Source organism: Coregonus clupeaformis, chromosome 8 (assembly GCF_020615455.1).
Source record: "Coregonus clupeaformis isolate EN_2021a chromosome 8, ASM2061545v1, whole genome shotgun sequence".
In the NCBI taxonomy this organism is placed as follows: Eukaryota; Metazoa; Chordata; class Actinopteri; order Salmoniformes; family Salmonidae; genus Coregonus; species Coregonus clupeaformis.
In genome coordinates, this window is record NC_059199.1 from 15,994,570 (window position 1) to 16,022,482 (window position 27,913).

The 27,913-nt window shown below is 44.6% G+C and overlaps 1 protein-coding gene across 2 annotated transcripts in view; it reads right to left on the reverse strand.

Moving 5' to 3' along the window:
- Positions 1–1,406: 1,406 nt before the first annotated feature.
- The window catches only part of LOC121572107 (insulin receptor substrate 1-B-like), a 72,348-nt gene continuing 45,841 nt past the window's right edge, over positions 1,407–27,913 (reverse strand). For both annotated transcript variants that reach the window (XM_045221819.1, XM_045221821.1), the window contains one exon: positions 1,407–2,061. Coding sequence is in view for 1 of the 2 variants with exons in the window: in XM_045221821.1 (XP_045077756.1) it covers positions 2,054–2,061 (8 nt within the window). In the remaining variant the exon portion in view is untranslated. The remainder of the gene's footprint in view (positions 2,062–27,913) is intronic.

Genomic DNA, 27,913 nt, shown 5'->3' on the forward strand with positions numbered 1-27,913 from the left:
GCAAACTATGAGGCAAGATGTCTCAAAAACATCCAAAACAGGTTTTTTTAGTTTTTACAGTGGTAAAGAAAACAACAAGAGAGCAGGCGAGGTTATAATAGCATTTAACAACCGAGAAAAAGCTCATTGTATTAGCTCAAAGTTGCTACTGTAGCTTTTTAATGTATTGTTTGAAAGAGTCACAGCGTATTTTTATTTTGGCACTAATACGGCCATCCATAGACGAGGTCCTCAGTACCAACCCAATACAAACACATGATGAAGTCAGGGGCCATTGGTCAAGTCATTTCATGGGTCACTACATCCTTGAACATCATATTTGAAACCTCAATAAGGGAAGGGTACCTTGAGGTTACACAATATTGTACATACGCTAAGAGACAAATAGACATAAAAATAGACTATATATATATTTTGAGAGGATAGCCCTGATAGTGCTAAAGGGGAAGAAATCGACAGCCAGACTGACAGACAGACAGGCACTTTAGTGCTGATGCATAGCAGAAAGAGTTTAAAGTAAGAGCCAAAAAGAGAGACAGAGAAAGAGGGAGAATGAAAAACAGAAAGGAGGGTTGTGGCCATATATGTCCCTTAACCCAATACTTTGCTAACTAGGCTAAAGTTAGCACATTCCCCACAGCTAGCGAGGCCCATGTTATCAAATCCAGACGTTAGCTAAGACGACTTTAGCAAGGGCTATTGTTAGCACAGATAACGTTAGCGCCTCCTTTATCTCTATGGACACTATACTCTACCATCCTATCGCTTAACAGGCTCCTGCAACAATGGGGATGAAAAGATCTGCAACTGTCTTGAGCTAATAGATGCTAACGTTTTATCTGATAATTGGATTGCGTAGGATAATAATGTCGTACCTATATCTGAGCTGTGATCAGCAAAACTAGCCATTTAGCACTTAGCTAGCACAATGTTGAGGGATTTACCGTCTACCTAGCACAATGCTATAATAATCTGACCAACCTAGGTAGAGGAGATTGGGGTATGTTGAGTGGTTGAGCTCATTTTACCCCACTCTCCCCTATTTTGGATGGCTATGTTCCAACATAGCTCATTTACACCACTCAGAATGCATGCATTCCACAATGCATCACTTCATTCCAAGTGGTATGTTAATGTGGATATTGGAACAGAGCCCCTGTCTTTACCTGCAACAAGTGCCAAGTATCTGTCTTTGTGTGTTAAATACATATTGTCCAGAGCCAGAGACAGTATTCACGGTGAAGGATGAGTGTCTTATTGTATAGTATGTGGGCGTGTTGGTATGTGATATGGAATAACTGCAATCTTGGATGAACTGGTGTGGGCAGAGAGAGAGAGAGAGAGAGATTTTGAAAGAGAGAGAGATTTTGAAAGAGAGAGAGAGAGAGATTTTGAAAGAGAGAGAGATAGATTTTGAAAGAGAGAGAGAGATTTTGAAAGAGAGAGAGATATTTTGAAAGAGACACAGACAGACAGATAGATAGTAAGGCAAGCAAATTGGTATTATTATTATCACCATCATCATCATCATTTTCATATTATTCTTACACCTGCCACAACATATTCTACTTCAAAACAAGCACAAATACTGAAGCTTCTTCACTTCCTTAAGTCAATGCTAGGTTGAAGTTCTTTGTAAAATGGCTACAATCAAAAAATGAGGCACTTTTGAGCAGATATATATTTCTATATATTTTGTTATTACACTTTGTATATTCAGCCATCATCATTAGATTAAATCCTTATTTTTGATTGGTTAATTGTGTTTCCATTTAAGCTGATCATCGAAAAATATAATTGGCTCCCAGTCAGCAGTCAGTCTTTATACTCTTCTCTGAAGTCCTCCCTTCTCAGGCTAAGAGCAACCAATAGGTTTTCAGAATATCATTGGCACGCATCCCCATTGGTCATCACAACCAATAAACTGAAAGCAAAATAATTTAGGTTTTCCATCAGTCCTTCCAAAGTGCTTCAGGGGCGTGACCAGTGCAACCCCACTCTCTTCCCATTGGCTGTCACAATTTCCCATAATTCCAAGGTGAGGGCAAAGACATCAGCATTCTGAAAACAGAGAGGAAATGGTCAGGTTAGAAGAACAGTAAACAATAGCATATGATATGAAGATTAACCAAATATTACTACATTTATCTACTGACTACCACACCTTATCACCAACATTGTTTGCATATCTACAATAAGATATCTATGTCTGATTATCCACAGGGGAACATTGTGTTCTTTAATTACATATACAGTGAAGTTCAACTGAGTAATAGAACGGAGGTGAGTGAGACCGCACACAGAGAGAGAGAGAGAGAGAGAGAGAGAGAGAGAGACAGAGAGAGAGAGAGAGAAAGAAGGGGAAAGAGAGGGCAACCACTGCTGCAGGGTGTGTGTGTGTGTGTGTGTGTGTGTGTGTGTGTGTGTGTGTGTGTGTGTGTGTGTGTGTGTGTGTGTGTGTGTGTGTGTGTGTGTGTGTGCGCATGTATTGTTTTAGGTCAATTTACACTTTTCCCGTCATATTATGCAACTAAAGCAAGTATGTCATTAAGAAAATGTCCTCATTATTTCAATAACATGGAGCCGTTGAGAGCTCCACATTCACACACAAACTTGTCTTTTGTTATGGAACCTCTTGTACGATTGATAACGCCTACAAAGGTCGTACTGACGGACTGATGGATATTTACACTACGGAGAGGAAAAGGCCTGAAAATGCATACCATAACACAACTCTCATACGTCTTCCTCTCCGTTGGTCGATTACCCTTTATTAGGGGTAACTAGCATTCACACGTGACGAGTATGTACTGTAGGTCTATAATAATAATCATGTAATTAACATCATCATTAAAGGCCAGTGTAAATACGAGGAAACGTTGTGGGTGGGCGGGCCGCATGACGGAAACATCAAATCAACCAAAACAGTGACGCCGAATGGTGACTGATTGAGAGAAAGGACTCCTTTGTTCCTTTTCCTAAATTTCCCAGCCCTGCGCTCTAATTGTCCATGAAAAAAAGTGCCTCCTCTATATTTTTGGTGCCCCCACCCCCCCTTCTTTCTCTTCCTGGTGCAGTCTATATTTAGCGTCCTGGCACAGACGGTGACAGCTAACAGCAGCAGCTAGTGCAGCTCAGCCTGAGAGAGCCACACAAACAATCAGCCCAATGGGCCCAGGGAGACCGGAGGAGACAGGGCACACATTGGCACACACACATTGGTGTAGAAGCGCTCACAGGCAAGTATTCGTGTGGGCACGAACCCACACATTGGCACACCAACACACACACATTGAGGACACAGTGACTGGGTAAATATGGATGGCACATAAGAGCATACTAAACACACACACACATACACGTTTTGTTCTTCTAACCTCGTGGGGACCAAACATGTATTTCCATTCAAAATCCTATTTTCCCTAACCCAGCATTTCCCAAATTCAGACATCAGGACCCCATGGGGTGCACATTTTGCCCCAACACTACACAGCTGATTCAAATTATCAAAGCTTGATGATTAGTTGATTATGTGAATATTATTTGATATTGAAGGCCCAGAGGACCGAGTTTGGGAAACCCTGCCCTAACCCTTAACCCTAACTCCTAACCTTAACCCCTTACCCTAATTCTACCCTGACCCTAATTGTAACCCTAACCCTTAAGCTTAAAATACACCCCCCCACGCAAAAACACACCAAACCAATAGGCCGGGGTCAGTGGGTGCATCCTCTTCTACTGTTCTATATCTAAATGCGAACCGCAACACACCCACTAACTACTGACATCATACGGAACCAGACAGGAAGCATTTCCTTTCCTAAACTACTGTAACACACTCTCTCTCTCTCTCTCTCTCTCTCTCTCTCTCTCTCTCTCTCTCTCTCTCTCTCTCTCTCTCTCTCTCTCTCTCTCTCTCTCTCTCTCTCTCTCTTTCTCTCTCTCTCTCTCTCTCTCTCTCTCTCTCTCTCTCTCTGCTTGTCTATCGATTTCATTCATTTCCTTGCGCCATCTCTCCATTCTGGCTCTAATCGATGTGATGATGCCTCTGGGAGTGTGTGTGTGTGTGTGACTGTCCCGCTCTGCAGGCTCTTTAACTCTGAGGCCAGATGGGGCTATGATCTGCCTCAGCCACTGTCTGGCCTACAAACTGTTCCCTTTCTATATCGGTCCCTATCTCAGTCTGTCTATGTGTCTATCTGGGGCAGTCAATGTGATGGCTCACTGGATGAAGAAGTCAATGTTGTGCGTGAGTGTGTGTTTGTCTGCCTGGGGCTGTCAATGTCCGGTTCTGTGACTGCTCACTTTAGTGGTTCATTAAGGATAAGGCACCCTCTGTGCCTTTAAGTAGATTAATTGGAGTGTTTTTGTGTGTCACCCTAGCATCTGTCAGTCTGTGAGTCAGTGTCCGCAACCGCTCACTTAATATATGATGTAAGATGAATATAAGATGCAATGCCTTGTTCTGTGTGTGATGCACAGTATTGTGTCTGTCTGTCTGCGTCAGTTGTTTGTCTGTTTGTGATGGGGTCACTGGACTTAGTTTAGATCTGTGTGTCCTTCAATAGACTGACACTGGCTGAGCACATACTGCTGCTGCGCAAGTGGGCACACATCTCTCTCTCTCACACACACACACACACACACACAATCGCATACACTCGCTCTCCCCTCTGACCCTTGCACTGTCAATCACTTCCATGCCCCAGGAGACACGGTGGTCAAGTTATATAACCTGCTTAACCAGGTGTGTGTTTGTGTGTGTGTGTATATACACTTCCGTTCAAAAGTTTGGGGTCACTTAGAAATGTCCTTGTTTTCGAAAGAAAAGCAATTGTTTTATGCATTAAAATAACATCAAATTGATCAGAAATACAGTGTAGACATTGTTAATGTTGTAAATGGCTATTGTAGCTGGAAACGGCAGATTTTTAATGGAATATCTACATAGGCGTACAGAGGCCCATTATCAGCAACCATCAGTCCTGTGTTCCAATGGCACGTTGTGTTTGCTAATCCAAGTTTATCATTTTAAAAGGCTAATTGATCATTAGAAAACTATTTTGCAATTATGTTTGCACAGCTCAAAACTGTTGTGCTGATTAAAGCAGCAATAAAACTGGCCTTCTTGAGACTAGTTGAGTATCTGGAGCATCAGCAATTGTGGGTTCGATTACAGGCTCAAAATGGCGAGAAACAAATAACTTTCTTCTGAAACTCGTCAGTCTATTCTTGTTCTGAGAAATGAAGGCTATTCCATGTGAGAAATTGCCAAGAAACTGAAGATCTCGTACAACGCTGTGTACTACTCCCTTCACAGAACAGTGCAAACTGGCTCTAACCAGAATAGAAAGAGGAGTGGGAGGCCCCGGTGCACAACTGAGCAAGAGGACAAATAAATTAGTGTCTCTAGTTTGAGAAACAGGCGCCTCACAGGTCCTCAACTGGCAGCTTCATTAAATAATACCCGCAAAACACCAGTCTCAACGTCAACAGTGAAGAGGCGACTCCGAGATGCTGTATATGAGTGTATGCATATCCTCTTAGGGATTTAGACCCGTGCAATGTGCATACTAAAATACACCATTTTGCAGAGACAGTATGCACGCACAAGGTGGGGGCCCATCACCATAGGAAGGCCTCTGCCAAGCAAAGAGAGGGTGTTTTGAAAGCCAGTAGGGAAGAGGGGTGCAGTGCAAAGAGCAGAGCGAGAGAGAGAGAGAGAGAGTGAGGTGGTCTCTCTCTCTCTCTCTCTGTGTGTGTGTGTGATATCTGGGAGATGTATGTGCTGTGCTGTGCTGCGGATCAGGTAAGGCTGAAGGCCTGCAGTATGCAGTAGAGGCTGTGGGTGGGTGTGGGTGTGTACCAGGGTTTCCGTTAGCCAGTAATAGCTGGATTTTGGCCCCCAAAAATAGACAAACCGATAAATAAAATTGCCGCCGGCCAATTGTCCGGGAGGAGAAAAAAATCCCATATCAAAAGAATGCTTTTTAGCCATATTATTGATGAAAATATCAGTCGATGTAAATACATTTGACCGGTCATGCTTAAACTGCATAATTTACTGGAATTAAATTGCTGTGTGTATTTTCGTTAGTCATTATGATTCTTATTTATCACACATGCACAGCATACAGATACAGAGCCTAGTTTAAGCAGAAAATCTGGCAGACAGCACGAGAGCTGCTGCTACAGCTCCTGTTGCAGCTGGAGTTTTGATGGCCACGATTAAAAATAGCTACTATTTTTATTTCTCAACTGGTAATTGAAGCTCGCTTCCCTTTCTCCATTCAAGTGCAACGGTAGGCAGGCTTCAGCGGGTCTCAATTTACAGTGTGAGCTGGAGGCAGTATGCATTTTGAAAACATATACTTAATTGTGTGAAACCTGAACTTTTTACTTCATATTATGTCTTACCTTGCTTCAAAGTTGCCTAGCCAAAATCCAATTGCAATGCCATTGAAACCAGTAGCCTTTTTCTCTCATGTTCTATTGGTTTTCAAATAAACTTTCTTTCATTGTCCAGCAGCCAAAGGCACAATCCTAGTCATATTAGCAACCCATGCTGGTTAGATCTCCCATCTTAAAAAATGTCTGATGGATATTTTCCATCTGTCACATGAAACCGCTCGTATGTCCAGTGCGCTTTTGACCACAGAGTTTTCCCGCTAATTGCATTATGGAAAGGACATTTGCGCGTAGCCTACTGCCGTGTGCGCATTGCTGCGCTTATAATGTGATGAAATAATAGTTTATAAAAATGTTAAGCTAAACGTTCTGATCTGTTGTTTTAGAAGGACGCACGGCGTTGCATCCTCGAGTTGGATGTTCTGTTAAGATTTATTACCATAATCTAAATTAGATTTCTGTCATTCTGAGCACTGCGGGTGGACACCCTAATCAGGTTACACACCCAATGCATATGGGTTCGGTCGATTTCTCAAGTGTCCGGTAAATTAAAATGCTGCCGGTCAAATGTCCGGCACCACATTTTTCTATGTGTGTGCGTACGAGAGGGTGTGTATGCGTGTGAGTGAAAGACAGCGAGACAGGGTGTGTGTTCTTTGCACGTATGTGAACAGATTCTCTAGTGGCTTAGAATCCTGATCTGTACGGGACATCTTGTCCCTGGCTACAGAATGGGAGAGGGGGAAGCCAATGGGTAGTGGGCAAAACATACACACACCACACACGCCGGGGATTCCGCTAGAACATTTTAGAAATTTACTGGACCCATTATCATTGGTCACGTAACCTGATTAGGGCGTCCACCCACGGTTCTCAGAATGACAGAAATCACGTTTAGTTTATGGTAATTCATCTTAACAGAACATGCGACTCGGATGCAACAGCATGTATCATTCTTACCAAATTCCAGTGAGCAATTTGAAGATGTTAGAATACATAGGCAGCCGATCTGCCAACTTCTGTAGTGTCCGAACAGTTTGGGTACACACGAATATGACCCCTCTATGGAATGGTGAGACTCTCACGAATACTTATATGCCGGTTTTGTTCTAGGATGCCCTCAGGCCTCACAAGAGTTGTGTGAAAGTCCCCCTGTACCAGTTGAAAAAAATGAATGGACGTACAGTACCAGCCAAAAGTTTGGACACACCTACTCATTCAAGGGTTTTTCTTAATTTTTACACTTTTTTTTAACATTGTAGAATAATAGTGAAGACATCATTCAGTGGTATCTTCGATCATCCACCGGAGGGCAGAGAGGGGGGTGAGCACCTACTCCAACTATGGCAGGAGGACCTGACTGCTGCCAAGTACGCGCTCACCTTCCTGACAGTAGCAGCGTCCAGCGGATGGAATGAGCAGGCGCTTCGTACGCTATTCAGAAGAGGACTGCGCGAGGAGGTCCAGACGGCACTGGCCTGTCGAGACGACAACCTTTCCTTGGACACACTCATTGCGATGGCCATCCGTCTGGATAATCTACTTCGGGAGCGACGGCACTCTCATCGCTTCTCTCCCTCCCTTCTCAGTGAACACTTTGGATCAGAGCCTGAACCCATAGAGGTAGGGGTCACACGCCTCTCTGCCGCAGAGCGACGCAGATGGAGACAGCTGGGGCTCCATCTCTATTGTGGTCAAGGAGGGCACCAGCTCCAGCAGTGTCCGGTACGTCCCAACTCGGGATCCACGAGAGCAGAGGGACGGTCACATGATCTTCCACCTCCTGGGGCAGGTGTGAGTATCCCCTCTTCATCACTTTCTGAGAACATCACCAGAGCACCAGCTCACAAGATCATCCTCGGCCTCCCTTGGCTTCAACGTCATAACCCCACCATCTCATGGTCGAGGATGAAAATCACGGACTGGGCACCCGAATGCTGGAGGACCTGCTTTCCCGACCCCTGTGGTTTCACGTCGGTTGAGAGTCCTGTGGTTGCCCTTCAGCCCAACATCCCAGAGGTATACCGGGACCTGAGGTATTTCCAAAACCCGTGCCACCTGTCTCCCTCCTCATCGCCCCTTGGACTGTGCCATCAACCTGCTTGCAGGCTCTGCGCCCCCGCGCAGAAGCATCTACCCTCTGTCGGTGGCTGAACCAAGGCCATGGAGGAGTACATCCAGGAGGCGCTCCAACAAGGTTTAATCCGCATGTCCACTTCTACTGCGTCTGCAGGCTTCTTCTTCGTGGCCAAGAAGGATGGGGGTTACGCCCGTGTATTGATTACAGAGGACTCCATGAGATCACCACCAAGTACCGTTAACCTCTCCTGTTGGTGCCGGCATCTCCTCGATCAGCTCCGCGGGGCCCGGTTCTTTACCAAATTGGAACTGCGGAGTGCATACAATCTCATCCGCATCCGGGAGGGGGATGAATGGAAGACAGCTTTTAGCACGATGTCTGGTCAGTACGAGTACTTGGTGATGCCATTTGGCTTAGCCAATGCGCTGTCAGTGTTCCAGGCATTCATCAACGAGGTGTTCCGGGACATGCTTGGACAACAGGTGGTCGTGTATATTGACGACATCCTGGTCTACTCGGCTACCTTGAAGGATCACATCTCTCACATCCGAGTAGTCCTGGAACGGCTCCTGGCTAACCAACTGTTTGTCAAGGCTGAGAAGTTGGCATTAGAGGAGTGGAGACACTGGCTGGAGGGCGCCAAGGACCAATTCGTCATCCTCACCGACCATCGGAACCTGGAGTACATACGGACAGCGAGGAGGCTGAATCCGCGCCAAGCAAGGTGGGCCCTTTCCTTCACGAGATTTGACTTCACGCTGACCTATTGCCCAGGTTCAAAGAACACCAAAGCCGATGTCCCGTCTCTACGATTCGGGAGAGGGTCCTGTCCAGAGTGCACCCATAATCCCTTCCTCTCGAGTCGTAGCCCCTGTGGTCTGGGACGTAGATGTGGACATACGCCAGGCTCTGGAGAGGGAGCCCGCACCCACTACCTGTCCTCCTGAGCGCATCTACGTTCCCACGGGGATAAGGGATCGGCTGCTGACCTGGGCGCACACAGCTGTCGTCGCTGGACATCCAGGTATTTCTCGTACTGCTCAATCTATCTCTGAGAAGTATTGGTGGCCTACCTTGGCGCAGGACGTTATTCGCTACGTCAACTCCTGTTCCGTATGTGCTCAAACCAAATCCCCCTGGCACGCTCCAGCAGGGAAAGAGTTACCCGTGCCTCAGCGTCCATGGTCTCATCTATCCATTGACTTTGTCACTGATCTCCCCTCCTCTGACGGTTTCACCACCATTTTAGTGGTTGTGGATAGATTTTCAAAATCATGTCGTTTCATCCCTCTCTCTGGTCTCTCTACTGCTCTCCAGGTCGCTGAGGCACTATTCCAGCAGGTCTTCCGGCATTATGGCCTTCCGGAGGACATCGTCTCCGACCGTGGCCCTGAATTCACATCACGGTATGGAGAGGCTTTATGGAGAAGTTTGGGGTCACAGTCAGCCTCACTTTCGGGTATAGGCCTCAGTCTAACAGGCAGGTGGAGAGGATGAACCAGGAGCTGGGGAGGTTCCTGAGGAGTCACTGCCAGGACCGGCAGGGAGAGTGGGCCCAATTCCTTCCATGGGTGAGTACGCCCAGAATTCGTTATGTCACTCCTCCACCGGGCTGACTCCCTTCCAGTGTGTTCTGGGTTTTCAGCCAGCCCTGGCTCTGTGGACCCCGGGCCAGACCGAAGCTCCTGCAGTGGATGAGAGGTGTGCAGCAAGGCTCACGTGAGACTCCAGCACGCTGTCCAACATCAGAAGGAGCAGGCAGACCACCACCGCAGTGAGACCCCCGTGTTCCATCCTGGGGATTGTGTCTGGCTCTCTACCAGGAACCTCCCACTCCGCCTGCCCTGCAAGAAGCTGAGCCCCCGGTTTGTGGGGCTGTTCAAGGTTCTCCGGAGGGTCAACGAGGTGACGTATAGGTTACAGCTTCCCAGTGACTACTGTATCTCACCTTCTTTTCATGTCTCCCTTCTCAGGCCGGTGGTTTCTGGTCCCCTGCCTGATGGTGTCCCCCACGACACCCCTCTGCCCCCCCTGGACGTAGTGGGAGATCCCGCCTATGCTGTCAGATCCCTACTGGACTCCCGACGTCGTGGGGGTCAGCTCCAGTACCTGGTGGACTGGGAGGGGTACGACCCAGAGGAGCGGTGTTGGGTTCCGGTGGAGGACATTCCATTCTGGATCGGATCCCAACATCATCCATGATTTCCATCTTCGCCGCCATGACCGGCCCGCTCCTCGCCCTCGGGGCTGTCCCTCTGGCCAGCATCATCCTGCGGCTGGAGCCGCTGGGGAGGGGGTGTACTGTCACGTCTACTCCCGCTCCTCCCCTCCGGCGTTTGACGTCGCCGGTTTACTAACCACCGGTCCTGGTAACCATCATTACGCGCACCTGGCATCAATCATTACAAGCACCTGCGCTTCATCATGAGGCACACCTGGACTCCATTACCTCCCCTTTATCTGGCACTCCCTTAGGTTCTTTCCCAAGGCAGTATTGTTTCATGTCAAGACGCTACTCCTATGTTGCATTGTTCTTTGTTATATTAAACTTACCACCTGCACCTGCTTCTTGACTCCCAGCGTCTACGTTACAAATATATGGATCAGACAACATCGGTTTTATTGATCTGTTTGTCAGTGTCAGCAGAGAAGGCTACCCTGTAATTTTTGTTGTATTAAAAAAAGATTCTGCTAATGTCTCCAGTCATATGTGTAGTAGAATTGCACGAAATGCGTGTTTTCCTGTGCAACGGAAGGAAAAGAAATGTAGGCTGATATAGCCTAAGCCTACTCTTAGACACTACGCGCTGCATTGAACAGTCTTTTTTTGCAAACAGTGATTGAGTTAGGCTATATTATTAGCCTAAATTATGACTATCCAATCTAATCATCACATTAGAAATATCAGGCTATTTTACATAAGACTGCAAAAGCGAGGATGCATGGATTGCTTTATTATAAAGGTACTTTTTAATGGTGAAAATTTGCTTCCCCAAGCTTGAAACTCACGTGTCGCCTATGTTAGAATAACTGCCCACATTTACTTTTCCTCAGCCAATAAAATGAGTAACGAAGAGCAAAATCCCTAGCCTATGTTAATCTACTATCCCCCCCATAGTAGAAAAGTTGACCTATTCTATTGGTCAGCTTATCGTTCTGTGCGAGAAATAAATAGCCTATTCCAAACAGACTCTGGGACAGTTGTGGAACGATAGATCCCAAATTCATACAACCAGTAGGCATAGACTACATCCAAAAAACGTAAACGCAACGAGGTTCATGCAACAGATCAGAACGTTTAGCATAAAATGTTAAACTATTTCTTCACATTATAACCGCAGCAATGCACACAAGGCAGTAGGCTATGTGTGAATGTTTGTTCCATAATGCAAATTAGCATTAGATAACTGTGTTGTAGGGCATGAGTTCAGGGCTCAAGTATGCTCTATCTATTCGCTATGTTCAACAGTTTGGACATAAATCGTACAGTGATTGAATGTATCCACAGAAATGGAAATTATAGGAGGGAACATTCTGCTAAATAATGATATAAAGACCCACGCACACCGCACACCGTACACCACCCCCTTACAAACACACACCCCTCCAGCCCATTTGCTGACTCAGCCCCTCTCCCCCCCTCTCTGTTCTGTTCCGTTGCTCTACCAGTTCTGCCACTTTTCTGCCAAAGTGTTCTCAGAAAGCTCCAGAATAAACACTGTTCAGTTCAGAGGTGATTTACTACCATAAGGAGAGGCAAGGCAGCACGGGGCTCTAGCCCTCTGGCAACCCTGCAGTAGTTCTTCCTAATACCATTCCCAGAAAAAGCTGTACTTCATTCACCCTTCTAAAGTAGAACACAAGACGTGATAGCCTATACGCCTCCGCTGTTGTGGAACATTCAACGCTGTTCTACACCGTTTAGGGGTGGAATCGTTCTATGTAGAGTAAATAGGGTTTTGGTTCTAGAGTCTAGACACTGATCTTGGGTCAGTTTTGTGTGTACTCGCAGAGTGGTTGAGGTTAGAGGTTAGGGGAGGTTAATCTGATCCTAGATCTGTGGTAAGAAAAACTTGCATCTCAAAGGCAAAGGCTATTTTACATCCCCTGTTTCTTTGTTTCACCAAATAAGTCAGAGGTTTTGGCTACTAGTCTAGAACACCAAAGTGATTGATTGACAAACTTTTGGGGACATTTCGACAAAGAAAGAACAAAACTGCTAACCAAGCTTTTTTATTAGGAAACATTGTCCCATGGCTCAGGAGGGAGAAACTGATGTGTGTGTGGGTGTATGTGTGTTCACGTCGTCAGGCCATACCCCCGTCCTGAGATCTCCTGATAAATTATGTAATTATTAAGAGTTGTAAGTGGTGTCCCTTCAATCCAATCCCCCTTACAGTCCGTCCTCCAAACCCTTCCCTCCTTCCTCCCCCTGTGGCGTTTAGAATTACCATGTGTAACCTTAGTACCTTAATTCAGATAAGTGCACTTCTGTGAAGCAGGGTGCACGGGGACAGAGAGTGTGTGTGTGTGTGTGTGTGTGTGTGTGTGAGTATGAGAGTTTGTGAGTGTGTACACTACCAGTCAAAAGTTTGGACACACCTACTCATTCAAGGGTTTTTCTTTATTTCTACTATTTTCTACATTATAGAATAATAGGGAAGACATCAAAACTATGAAATAACACATATGGAATCATGTAGTAACCAAAAAGTGTTAAACAAATCCAAATATACACCCTTTACCTTTATTACATTTACATTTTAGTCATTTAGCAGACGCTCTTATCCAGAGTGACTTACAGTTACCTTGAAGGAGTTCCCACATATGCTGAGCACTTGTTGGCTACTTTTTCTTCACTCTGCGGTCCGACTCATCCCAAACCATCTCAATTGGGTTGAGGTCGGTGGATTGTGGAGGCCAGGTTATCTGACGCAGCAGCCCATCACTCTCCTTCTTGGTAAAATAACCCTTACCCAGCCTGGAGGTATGTTGGGTCATTGTCCTGTTGAATAACAAATGATAGTCCCACTAAACCCAAACCAGATGGGATGGCATATCACGGCAGAATGCTGTGGTAGCCATGCTGGTTAAGTGTGCCTTGAATTCTAAATAAATCACAGACAGTGTCACCAGCAAAGCACCCCCACACCATAACACCTCCTCCTCCATGCTTTACGGTGGGAACTATACATGCAGAGATCATCTGTTCACCCACACCGCGTCTCACAAAGACATGGTGGTTGGAACCAAAAATCTCCAATTTGGACTCCAGACCAAGGACACATTTCCACCGGTCTAATGTCCATTGCTCGTGTTTCGTGGTCCAAGCAAGTCTCTTCTTATTATTGGTGTCCTTTAATAGTGGTTTCTTTGCAGCAATTCGACCATGAAGGCCTGATTCACACAGTCTCCTCTGAACAGTTGATGTTGAGATGTGTCTGTTTCTTGAACTCTGTGAAGCATTTATTTGGGTTGCAATTTCTGAGGCTGGTAACTCTAATAAACTTATCCTCTGCAGCAGAGGTAACTCTTCCATTCCTGTGGCGGTCCTCATGAGAGCAAGTTTCATCATAGCGCTTGATGGTTTTTGCGACTGCACTTGAAGAAACGTTAAAAGTTCTTGACATTTTCCGTATTGACTGACCTTCATGTCTTAAAGATAATAATAATAATAATAATAATAATAATAATAATAATAATAATAATAATAATAATGGACTGTCGTTTCTCTTTGCTTATTTGAGCTGTTCTTGCCATAATATGGATTTGGTCTTTTACCAAATAGGGCTATCTTCTGTATACCACCCCTACCCTATCACAACACAACTGATTGGCTCAACTGAAAATTCCACAAATTAACTTTTAAGAAGGCACACCTGTTAATTTAAATGCATTCCAGGTCACTACCTCATGAAGTTGGTTGAGAGAATGCCAAGAGTGTGCAAAGCTGTCAAAGGCAAAGGGTGGCGATTTCAAGAATCTCAAATATAAAATATATTTTGATTTGTTTAACACTTTTTTGGTTACTACATGATTCCATATGTGTTATTTCATAGTTTTGATGTCTTCACTATTATTCTACAATGTAAAAAATAGTAAAAATAAAGAAAACCCCTCAAATGAGTAGGTGTGTCCAAACTTTTGACTAGTAGTGTATGTGTGTATGTGGACGAGTGTGTGAGTGTGACAGCCAGGCGTGGCCCAATATGGCTCCGCAAATATTTATCTATGAGCAAGGGGAATGCTGGGCGCTCCAATAGGGGCCCTTCCCTCCTTACCACCAGTGGAAAAAGAAAGAGAAACAAGAATCTTCTTCTTCTACCCCTCTGTCTCTTTTCTAGACCCCTCACCATCCTACCTCCTTCCATCCATCCATCTCTCTCTCACTCATTCCATCACTCCCCCTCATGTACGTAGGTTGGTAGATTTACAGTGTGGGTTTTTGCTCCCCTCATCCTAATAAAATGTTCGTTTTTGGAGTCCTGTGGTGAACAGATTACCTGGTCTGAACAGCATAGACAAGACAGAGACTGAACACTGTATGGGGCTGTGTGTGTGTGTGTGTGTGTGTGTGTGTGTGTGTGTGTGTGTGTGTGTGTGTGTGTGTGTGTGTGTGTGTGTGTGTGTGTGTGTGTGTGCGCAGAGGAGGTAGTGTTGCTGGTTTAATATAATACACATCAATTATATATATGACATTTAGCAGATGCTTTTATCCAAAGTGACTTACAGTCATGCGTGCAGAAATGTTTTACGTCTGGTTGGAAATGGGTCTGAGTGTGTGTGTGTGTGTGTGTGTGTGTGTGTGTGTGTGTGTGCGTGCGCGACTGGGTACACGTGTGTGTTGCTATGGTAGGAAAGCAGGAGCAGCAAAGGTAGAGTTGCTGGCTTGTCGTGTGTGTGTGTGTAAGGGAGAGCAGTAGGATCCAGTGGTCATGCTGGACAGCAGGGTAACAGTAGCTGTCTGTGGTCAAGGCTAGTCATAAAGCATGTCACTGCACCGCTGCTGTTTTTAACCATCCCAGGAGGCTATGTCCTGAACACACACAAGCACGCACACACTCGCGCACAAACAGTTCCACAGACTTTACACACGCGCACACGTTTCACAGACCTTTGCTCACACACACAAAAAGAATAAGCGCATCAACATTCTCCCTTTACAAAACACACACACACACACACTCTCTCAACCAACAACACTCAACAACACAAACACACACAGTCATGCATAATGCAAATGTTACCACTCTGCCCGACTCCTGGGCACACAGTCACCACCACATATGTAAATTAGCCCTGACAGTGAGCAGTGGTGCTTGACGCGTGTTTTGGTTCGTAATATGATTCATATTCATTTGTACTCTAAAATACTTTCCAATTTATCTGCAGTTGACCTCACTACGAAAAGACGTGACCACTCCATGCACACACACACAAACGCCTAACCCCACCACTCCAGCCCACTAGGCTAGGCAAAGGAAAAATGTATATGAAATTAAAAATAAATGACAAAGCTCCACTCATTTGTTGACACACACACACACACACACACACACACACACACACAAACACACACCTACTCATTCCTAGCCAGTGTTGATAGGGGGGTATATTTCCTCTCCATGCCTGTATGAGTCAATCCTTTTATAAGGCCTAATGCACCAAAGATTAGGTCCTACGTGCTTCGGTGGGGAGAACATTGTGTGCCGGATGCTAATTACCGATGCTGGCTCACTGAGCATCACAAACCGAATGGGATGGGATGGGACGTGTTCCAAAAGAGACAGAGACACAGATGTACATAATTGACAAACACACATATTAAAGCAGTACACATACCAATAAATATAGGCTTACACACCACAGAGATGCAGACAGAGAAGCACACCAATACACGCTTGCAGGTACACACACACTATCCTCTGTGGCATTTCTGTGACGACATATTGAGTCACACACAAAATACAGCCTCCATGGTGACACACTCCTCAGAGTGTCCACATTTCTGCAGGAGACCTTTATTTCTGTTTCAGTCGCAGAAACCTTGAAGGTTAACGACCATTCCACGTAGCATAATGGGAGACAGAGCAAACATCTTCCTCCACTCTCTCTGTCCATTACCTCTGCCTGCCCTCTCTGACACGTTGATGACAGCATTCAGCGCTCTCTAGTTGGAGCACACATTGTTCTCCTTCCTTCCTACATGATTTAACCAGTCTTTGCCCTGAGGGGGGTGTCTCAGAGTGTGTGTGTGTGTTTGTGTGAGAATCAGTGTGTACGCTGAGATCTACACAAAGGTAGGCCTATGTTTGTGTGTGTATGTATGTGTGTGTGTGTGTGTGTGTGTGTGCAGTCAATGAGTCATCCTCTGATCCAATATCACTAACCTGACCCCTTCAGGTCAAACATCACATCCCACCCTCTCTCTCACCCTGGGTTGATACTCTACATGCACTATAACCCCTGACCCCTACGTGGCCTTTACACTTCTCTCATCTCTCCCACCGACCCATGAGACCCTCTGCCTCAGCATTGACCCCAGCCTGTGACACACACGTCTCCCCCCTCCCCATGTGAGAACGTCTCATTATCATTAGCAGTGTTGTCGAACGCCCACCAGCGCTAAGCTCTTTACAGACAAACCCAGTGAGAGAGAGAGAGAGAGAGAGAGACACAGAGAGAGAGACACAGAGAGAGAGAGAGACAGACAGACAGACAGACAGACAGAGAGAGAGAGAGAGAGAGAGAGAGAGAGAGAGAGAGAGAGAGAGAGAGAGAGAGAGAGAGAGATCCAGGCCGGGCTAGATCCAGGCATAGATCACTGGGGTTAGCAGCAGTACTGATGACAACAGTTACTCAACACTGGGAGAACAGGAGGAGTAAGAGAAGGAGGTGTTGCAAAAATGAAGGGGAAAAGGGAGAGAGAGCGGAGATAAAGAGAGAAGGCAACGAGGCAAACGAGTGCAACGGAGAGAGAGAGAGATTGATGGGAGCAAGAGGGGGAGAGGGTGCATGAGGAGAGGAGTGAGAGAATGCAAAACAGAGAGAGAAAGTGGTAGAGAAGAGGGAGAGAATGCAAGAAAGACGGAGCATAGATTAAACAAACAAACGAAATGCCAAAAAAAAAGAGGGTAAAAAAGAAAAAGGAAATGCATGAAAGAGGGTGTGTGTCATTGAAAGTGAAGAGAGAACCCCCTTTTCCGTCCATAGAGAAGTGCTCCCATGGACTCAATGACCCCCTGAGTCTGTACTACGAGCATACATACCACACACACCACAGCGCGCTTGCTCACACACACACACACACACACACACCATACCACAGCAGAGAATCACTGCTCTGTACTACTGTAAAACTGATCCACAAAGTTCCTGGCAGGCGGCCACAACCATCAAGGAACTATATACTGTACTAGTATACACACACACACACAGACACACACAACCACACACAGACACACAACCACAAACACACAAGCAAACAAACACCCGGCGGAACTCTCCATAATCCACAGAACATGATTATAAGAAAGGAAGAGAGATGGAGGAAGAGGGAGGGAGGAAGGAAGAGATAGAGAGAGAGAGAGAGAGAGAGAGAGAGAGAGAGAGAGAGAGAGAGAGAGAGAGAGAGAGAGAGAGAGAGAGAGAGAGAGAGAGAGAGAGAGAGAGAGAGAGAGAGAGAGAGAGAGAGAGAGAGAGAGAGAGAGAGAGAGAGAGAGAGAGAGAGAGAGAAAAGGAGAGAGTGTGTGGGTGTACTGCCAAGAAAGCAGTCTTAAGGCCTTCCACAGACTTGAGGCTGGCGGGGGACTTTGGGCATTAGGTGAGAGGCTTTTCGCCTATCTCTTTTTCCTGTGATTTGATTGGCTTACAGATCAGTCTGAGCCTTTCTTATTGAGAAGCCCCAAACACGTGTGTGACTGTACTGTGTATATAAACACAGCAACCAGAGAGCTTACTACAATCTAACAGCTTTGATTTGAGGAACACACAAACACACACATTCACTCTTTCTCCCTCTTGACTTGGGCAATGTCCGGCGCCCCAATGTGTGTGTGTGTGTGTGTGTGTGTGTGCAGATATTACAATACTGTTACATGTATTTCAAATATGTATTTTAATTACTTTTGAGTATTTTGTCATTTGTATTACACTACACTGAACTACACATTTTGTAACAAAATACTTTTGACAGCTGTAATTTGTATTTCAAAATACAAAATACTTTTCTACACCATTTTTTATAGCAGTCCACCTATTTGTGGCCCCTTTTCACCTTACATTGGTATCAGAAGTCTGATGGCACTGTGGTGTGATAAGAGCGTCTGCTAAATTAACTAAAAATAAATGTGTATGTCAATACGGATAATTGCAAACTATTATTCTAATGAGCTCCGCCCCGAAACAAGGATTTGTCTAGAAGAGATCGTTTTTGTCAAAATGTACTTTTTGTGGCAGGTTTAGGATAATTAATGTAGCAGGTTAGGAGAATTAGGTTAAGCTGTATCCCACCTAGACATGACCCCAAAACAAGGCTATAATATTACCCAGTGTTCATTTTGGTATGTTCATTTTCACATATACATTTACATTTTGGTCATTTAGCAGACACTCTTATCCAGAGTGACTTACAGTCAGTGCATTCAACAACATATCACAGTCATAACATGTAAAACATTTCTGTAACCGTTACTGAGAATGTTGTTGCTGTTCGCGGTTGGCTACTTGCAAACGTATGGCAAATGTATTTGAAGTGTTTTGTAGTTTATTTTGATACATTCATCTTTATGGTATTTTGTAACTGTATTTTGAAATTTTGCCCATCCCTCTGTGTGTGTGTGTGTGTGTGTGTCAGAGAATAATTTATTATCAGTCAGTGAGTGAACTTGATATTACACGTAGTCCCGTGTAGCTCAGTTGGTAGAGCATGGCGCTTGCAATGCCAGGGTTGTAGGTTCGATGTTCGATTCCCACGGGGGACCAGTATGAAAAAATGTATGCACTCATTTAGTCTGCTAAATGACTAAAATGTAATAACTTTTTACTATATATCGCAATATTATTTTTGACAATATCGCAACATAATATTTTGCGCTAGTCGGCTGTACCTGCACCAAAACTACAGTAATTTTCCTTCATAGCTGGTTCTCCATCTTCTTTTTAAATAGTAAGCCAATTTGTTTTTAGCACTTTTATTTCAATAACTTATCTTTTATTTCAATAACTGATCAAAACTTGTTTTCTCTACAGTAATTTTCCTTCATAGCTGGTTCTCCATCTTCTTTTTAAATAGTAAGCCAATTTGTTTTTAGCACTTTTATTTCAATAACTGATCAAAACTTGTTTTCTCATGGCTCTCTCTTTTCCTTCTGCAGCAGAATTCTTGGGATGGTCAAATGTTTTCAGTGTAAACTTAAATGACTAAACCAGATATAAAGTATGTAGAAAAGATAATGGAGCAATATATATTTGAGAACTAACAATCACCAAAATAAAAACTAGACTAAATCTAAATTGATTTTGTTTTCATGTTTGAGTCACTCAGATGGCATAAGAACAAGGCATAAGCCTTGGAAAATTGTGTATAATTGACAGAAATTAGCTTTAAAACTGAACATTTTCTCTCAGCCCCATGACAAAATGTTTAGAACTGCAGGAAATTAGCTTTAAACTGTGAAATCTCTGCGGCCAAGAGGAGGGCCTCTAACCCCCCCGCTGCTATCTTTGCCACTGCTGCTGAAAAAAATAATTGGGGAAACACTGCATAGGGATCGTGATAATATCACATTGTGAGATCCCTGGCTATTCCCAGCCCTACTTGATATACTAGTGTACTTAGGGATGGGACTGGGTGTGTTACCATAGGAACAGGACCTTAACAAGAGAGTGGCCAACTGGATTTATTCAACAAACACACACACTCAGATACCATCACAACAAGCTTGCATAGCACATACAGTGGGGAGAACAAGTATTTGATACACTGCCGATGTTGCAGGTTTTCCTACTTACAAAGCATGTAGAGGTCTGTAATTTTTATCATAGGTACACACAAAAATCCAGAAAATCACATTGTATGATTTTTTAGTTATTAATTTGCATTTTATTGCATGACATAAGTATTTGATACATCAGAAAAGCAGAACTTAATATTTGGTACAGAAACCTTTGTTTGCAATTACAGAGATCATACGTTTCCTGTAGGTCTTGACCAGGTTTGCACACACTGCAGCAAGGATTTTGGCCTACTCCTCCATACAGACCTTCTCCAGATCCTTCAGGTTTCAGGGCTGTCGCTGGGCAATACGGACTTTCAGCTCCCTCCAAATATTTTCTATTGGGTTCAGGTCTGGAGACTGGCTAGGCCACTCCAGGACCTTGAGATGCTTCTTACGGAGCCACTCCTTAGTTGAATGCTCTTACTGAGGGAAGGAGGTTGTTGGCCAAGATCTCGCGATACATGGCCCCATCCATCCTCCCCTCAATACGGTGCAGTCGTCCTGTCCCCTTTGCAGAAAAGCATCCCCAAAGAATGATGTTTCCACCTCCATGCTTCACGGTTGGAATGGTGTTCTTGGGGTTGTACTCATCCTTCTTCTTCCTCCAAACACATCGAGTGGAGTTTAGACCAAAAAGCTCTATTTTTGTCTCATCAGACCACATGACCTTCTCCCATTCCTCCTCTGGATCATCCAGATGGTCATTGGCAAACTTCAGACGGGCCTGGACATGCGCTGGCTTGAGCAGGGGGACCTTGCGTGCGCTGCAGGATTTTAATCCATGACGGCGTAGTGTGTTACTAATGGTTTCTTTGAGACTGTGGTCCCAGCTCTCTTCAGGTCATTGACCAGGTCCTGCCGTGTAGTTCTGGGCTGATCCCTCACCTTCCTCATGATCATTGATGCCCCACGAGGTGAGATCTTGCATGGAGCCCCAGACCGAGGGTGATTGACCGTCATCTTGAACTTCTTCCATTTTCTAATAATTGCGCCAACAGTTGTTGCCTTCTCACCAAGCTGCTTGCCTATTGTCCTGTAGCCCATCCCAGCCTTGTGCAGGTCTACAATTTTATCCCTGATGTCCTTACACATCTCTCTGGTCTTGGCCATTGTGGAGAGGTTGGAGTCTGTTTGATTGAGTGTATGGACCGGTGTCTTTTATACAGGTAACGAGTTCAAACAGGTGCAGTTAATACAGGTAATGAGTGGAGAACAGGAGGGCTTCTTAAAGAAAAACTAACAGGTCTGTGAGAGCCGGAATTCTTACTGGTTGGTAGGTGATCAAATACTTATGTTATGCAATAAAATGCAAATCAATTACTTAAAAATCATACAATGTGATTTTCTGGATTTTTGTTTTAGATTCCGTCTCTCACAGTTGAAGTGTACCTATGATAAAACAGACCTCTACATGCTTTGTAAGTAGGAAAACCTGCAAAATTGGCAGTGTATCAAATACTTGTTCTCCCCACTGTACTTGCAATGTACAGACATGCACCCGCAACCCACACATCCGTGTACATCGGTCCATGCATACAATACACACAAAAGCGCTGAGGTCTATTGTGACACTTATCTTCTCTCCTTTTCACCCCATATCTCTCTCTCCTCCTCTTTTCTCCCCCCTTGCCCTTCTCTTGAGCATAGGAATTAAGCTAGTCAGGTCTTTCACCATGACCCCCATGAACAACAAGGTCACACACACACACACTTAAGGTCACACAGTCATGCTCTTATCCTCACACGCACACACACAATTTCCCAGCACTATCAGCAATCTCCCACCAAGTCTGTGTGTGGGTGCTTGCAGAACGGCATTGAGGAGACAAAGAAATGGGGAGATGGGAGATGGTTGGAAGAGATTGGACAGAGTGGAGTGAGAGAAGGAGAGATTTGGGCGAGACTGATAGGATAACATGGAGAGTTAACTGATAGAGTGGCGGAGAGATAGAGCAAGAAGGAGAGAAGGAAAGAAAGGGTAGGCGGGCCGTGTGGTGGCAGGTAGCCTAGTGGTTAAGAGCGTTGTGCCTGTTACTGAAAGGTCACCGGTTCGAATCCAACTAGGTGAAAAATCTGTTGATGTGCCCTTGAGCAAGGCACTTAACCCTAATTGCTCCTGTAAGTAGCTCTGGATAAGAGCGTCTGCTAAATGACAAAATGTAAAGACAGAGAGATAAAGAGCAGGAAAGAGAGAGAGAGACTTTATTTGTACTTCTTTCATTTGCGTCGCTAAGGAAACAGCGCTAAACTAAACACACTTCCTCTCCTGCGGGCTAAAATTCCAAGAAAACCTCTCTCTCCCTCTCGCTCTCCCCCCCCCTTTCTTTTTCTTTCTTTCTTTCCTTCGCCCTCTTTTTTTATTTCTCTCTCCCTCTCCTTTCCCTCTCTCCCCCCCTTTCTTTTTCTTTCTTTCTTTCTTTCTTTCTTTCTTTCTCTCTCCCTCCCTTTTTCTCTCTTCCTCTCTTGTTCTCGCTCAATATTTGTTCCTGTACTTCTGAGTATCACCATGACAAATGTAGCACGCCATTCTCTAGTCTGTGTGCTAAGGCTAACACCGTTGACTGTCCACAACAGGCAATAAAAAGGCTTTTGAATTCCATCAAAATTCCATCAATATCAATCTCAACCACTGACCTAGAATATTACAACGTAGAGGAGGGAATAAATGGAGCATAAAGACAACAGAATATTATAGAATACATTAATAGAATACAACTGACAAGCAAAATGACTGTGAATATTATGCATATGCATGTGATGAAACAAGTGGTTATTACTCCATTTAGGATAGCTGCGTTGGCGCGTAGTATCCGCTCTCTCTTTCTCTCGCTAAATGAGAGATTAGGTCTCTATTCATCCTTTACAGAACCAGATCCGCCCATTTCCTCTCCTCTCTCACTGTAGTCAATGGGAGATTAGACCGTACGAGCCAGTACCTCAGGGACAGACGCAACACACACACTGACGCAACACACGCACACACACACACACACGAGCAGGTGAACTTTAAAAGGACATAAATGCATGTATACACATACACACAACTACATGCTCGTATACAAACACACACACACACTCTTACGTAATTTACACTGGTAAACTTAGGTCACAGGTGACTCCAGGTGACATTACGGTGACACAGAACATTTGTGGTTTTATTGTCCTGTTCTGCTGGCCCGTGTGCTTTGCTGTATCTCTCATCCCTCTCTTACTGTCAACAGTACAGTGGAAAGATCGACTCTGTTGAGCTCTATGATAAAAACCTCAGTGTGTTTATGTGTGTGTGTGTGTGTGTGTGTGTGTGTATGCGTGCGTGTGGTAAACCTCCCTCATGTTCCAGTGTGTGTGTGTGTGTGTGTGTGTGTGTGTGTGTGTGTGTGTGTGTGTGGGGGGGTAAACCTCCCCTGCCTATGCTGTGTTGTGTTCCAGAGTGGGCTGGGACCGTATTGTGCCCTGATGTTGAAAGCTGCAGCACCACATTAAGTTTTGCTGACTGTTGCTGGGCTGGCCCTTGTCATGCTGAGTTCGGCACAGGGGTCGAAGGTGTGTGTGTGTGTGTGTGTGGTTAGATCACCCACTCCCAGGGATTTTGAGTTGGGCTGTGGTCCACCCATGTAGGGGTACATTGAGCTACTTCACTAACATTAAACTGGATTCATGACTTCATGACAATGTGGTGGAATGAGAGAACTGACATCTGTGGCTCAGAGAGATGATGTCACAAAATGGAATGTGGTGCTCAGGGTCCGGGCGAATATAAAATCACCCAAACAGTACTGAGTCGCAAATAAGGAATAGGGAGCCATTTGGAATGCACACTAACACACCACTATGTACTTTACAAGGGACTGTGAGACTCAGACCATCACAGGGTAACAACAGGGAGCTTGAACAAAAAAAGAAATATCCTTGACATGGTTTCATACAAGACTGTAACAAACGTATATGTACCGTGAGATCACTGGTTGAGTAGAGTGCTGAAACTACTAGCTAGCTACTGAGTTATGGAAAGCAATATCCAGTATCATTTGTACATGGCAATAGAACAGACTGGCCCTAACAGGAAACAACACATGAATAAAACAGGAAGAGGTTGAGCTGGGTTAGGTTCTGCTACATTAGAAATATATAGCGGCTATATAATGTATTTCTATATTGTATTTTATATTTATAAAACAGTGGAACTTCCAGGGCAATTCTGCCATAGACACAATTAGGACATTCATTGTTTTAAGAGAACTGCAACACTGACAATAGTAATCAGTTCTATATCTAGATTAGAGTTAAATCCATAACAGAGCTCACATCTTACCCAATATAGGCTGTGTATAATCTGTGGTGGGCCGTTGAGCGTGGTGTACAGGCCTGGCACGTAGAGGAGAATACATTACAATAGATTACAGCGGGATATAAATGTGGAGAACTAGACAGAGGATTACAAACATAGTCTAATCTCCATCTCTCTTCTCTTGACTTGAACCCTTTCTGAGCCAGCAACAACAACTGGATCTGGTCCCTAGGGACCTCCAGGACCAGACTTCACTCACATGGCTATAGACATAGAAATGATGGCTATAGACATAGAAATGATGGCTATAGACATATAAATGATGGCTATAGACATAGGACTTATGGCTATAGACATATAAATGATGGCTATAGACATAGAAATGATGGCTATAGACATATAAATGATGGCTATAGACATAGAAATGATGGCTATAGACATAGGAATTATGGCTATAGAAATGATGCTATAGACATAGAAATGATGTCTATAGACATTGAAATTATGCCTATAGACATATAAATGATGGCATTAGAAATAGAAAACAAAGTACAGTCAAATCCTGATTCTACATGTGAATGCATGCACTAAATTAGAGAAACTAGCCTAACTTTTGACAGTGGAAAAATGTGGAGACGTTATCAAAACTGATCATATCACGCAATATCTGTAGCAGCATTAATTTCATGATAACCTCTGTTTCTGCATGAGCCATGAGAAGGCAGTAAGTGACGCATGTGATGCAATTGGCGATTGCTTTTGACAGTTTCCCAAACACTTTTTGAATGGTGTCACTTTCAGTATTTGGTAACATTTCTGTATATTTATAGTGACAAAATGTCACCAAGGGGCAACTAATTGTACAGAATGTCATATCTAGTCAGATACTGTGGTCTGCAACAGTCCTACACTACCATGTGAAAAAGTAGGGTATTTTTACACCAAACGCAGTACACTTGCTGTGCTCTGACTGCAGTCATGATCCAACAAGTCCAAAAGGAGAGTTAAAATACTGGTAGCGTATAAATAAGCATCGCTATGGTTACAGGTCAGGGATTAAATGACAGAGTAGACTTGCTCAGTCTGTTAGTCTGAGTATTCTGTCCTGTAATCCAGGGGAACCACGGGTTATAGGCTAGTCCTGTTATGTAAAACGGTCTCTAAATGGAACGCTGCATTGCATTAAGCCAGGTGATGGTCAGGGCACTATGTGTATGGTGTGTGTGTGTGTGTGTGTGTGTGTGTGTGTGTGTGTGTGTGTGTGTGAGAGAGAGTGTGTGTATTGGGTGGCAGATCTAATATAACTCCAACAACAAGGAGAGCCATTCTTTCTGGTGGGGGGTGCAGAGGGAGGGGGAGATGGATTAAATACTTCTAAACTACCTCGGCTCAACTTCCCTCTATCCCTCACATCTTTGAGGCACTTACCACAGGGTGAGCAGCCACCACAGCACAGCGAGGCGAGGCCAGATGTGTGTGAGTGTGAGAGAGAGAGAAAGAGAGTGTGTGTGTGTGTGTGTGAGAGAGGGTTTGGGAGAGAGAGGTAGATTTGGGTAAATGGTTCTTATTGTTCCCCTCCCTCCCAAGTGTGTGTACCCCTGTGTGTGTGTGTGTGTGTGTGTGTGTGTGTGTGTGTGTGTGTGTGTGTGGACCCCTGTGTGTGTGTGTGCCCTGAGCAAGCAGGAGTTCCACACGTGGCATGGGGCTTTAAGGAGGTGCCAACATGCCATGTCGCCCTCAGGCTTGCCATGAAGCAGGGTAGCGTTACAGAGTCTTACAGGGCAGCGCCACGCTACTGGCATGTATACCGGCTAGACCAGGCTATACCAAATGGGCAGTGACCTCATTTCTTGCACTGCTTTGTGTCTCACTATTCTGAGCTTTTTGTGCCACCTCTTTAGGGAGATAAAATACGATTTATTGAAATAAAAAGGTTGAAAAGTATCGGATCCTGTGTCAGTGGTTGAGTGCAACTCACAGAGGGTAGGGGGTAGGGGCCCGGGGTAGAGGCTAGGTGTCGGTTTAGCATTGGTAGTTTATATCAAATGAGCGAGGATAGAGGGGCAGGTAGCGGCATGGTGAGGAGAAGGCTAATAGTCAGGTCTTCCTGGAACATGTTGGCATGGCCTACAGGGTGATTTGATTTCCATCATCAGACTTATCAGGAGAAAAAACACATGCACTCATCGCATCCATCCCACTCAGTTTGAAAGAACCTTTCTCCAGGTACTGTAGCTGAAACACACAGATGTGAGGTGGTACCCCACGGTTGTTTGCTTCAGGAAGGGACACGTGTTCACAGTGCAGTTGTCATCTAAATCATTTACAGTATGAGCTCCCATTAACCAACACATAAAATGGTCACATTCTAGGTCAGTGGTTCCCAAATCTGGGGTCGGGACCCCATGTGTGGTCACCGAAAGTTGAAATGGGGTTCCCTGAGAAAATCTGTAATCTTAACAAATTAAGATTTTTTTCTCTTCAAATGGTTATAGAATACAACTTTTTAGTGTCAACTACTATTAGGATGCAGATTCATGTTATTATGTGTTGCGACACAGACTGCGGAAACTAAAATAGAATGAATATTCCCAGCGTTAACTAGGGAATATCATTTTTCAAAGTGGGGTCTCCTGCATTTTCTAGTGTCAATTTGCAGTCATGTGCTGTTAAAGTTTGGGAAGTGCCCCCATGGACCTAATGACCCCTTGAGGCTATACTACGAGCATACATACCGCACGCACGCACGCACGCACGCACGCACACACACACTGGGGAGCCTGCCAGAAAAAAATCCCCACAATTACCATGGAGTTAGTTGACCAAACACTTTTAGGCCTAAATAAATGCACAGACGAAACGATTAATTGCGTCCAAACCGCGCCGTAATCCACGGATCAATCTGTACTTTTGGGTACTTCACACTACATTCACACCGTCTCTCATTCTATCTCTCTCTTTTATTAATTCTCTCTATCCTAGTTGCTTTCCTCTCTTCTCAATAAGAGGGGGACTTCCCAAAATAGATTTTTATCTGCCTTCTCTCATCGTTCTAGGATGGAGCGAGACACAATGTGAAAACAGAGGGAGGGGAAAGATGCAAAAGAAAGAGACAGTGAGAGGAGAGAAAGAGGGGGA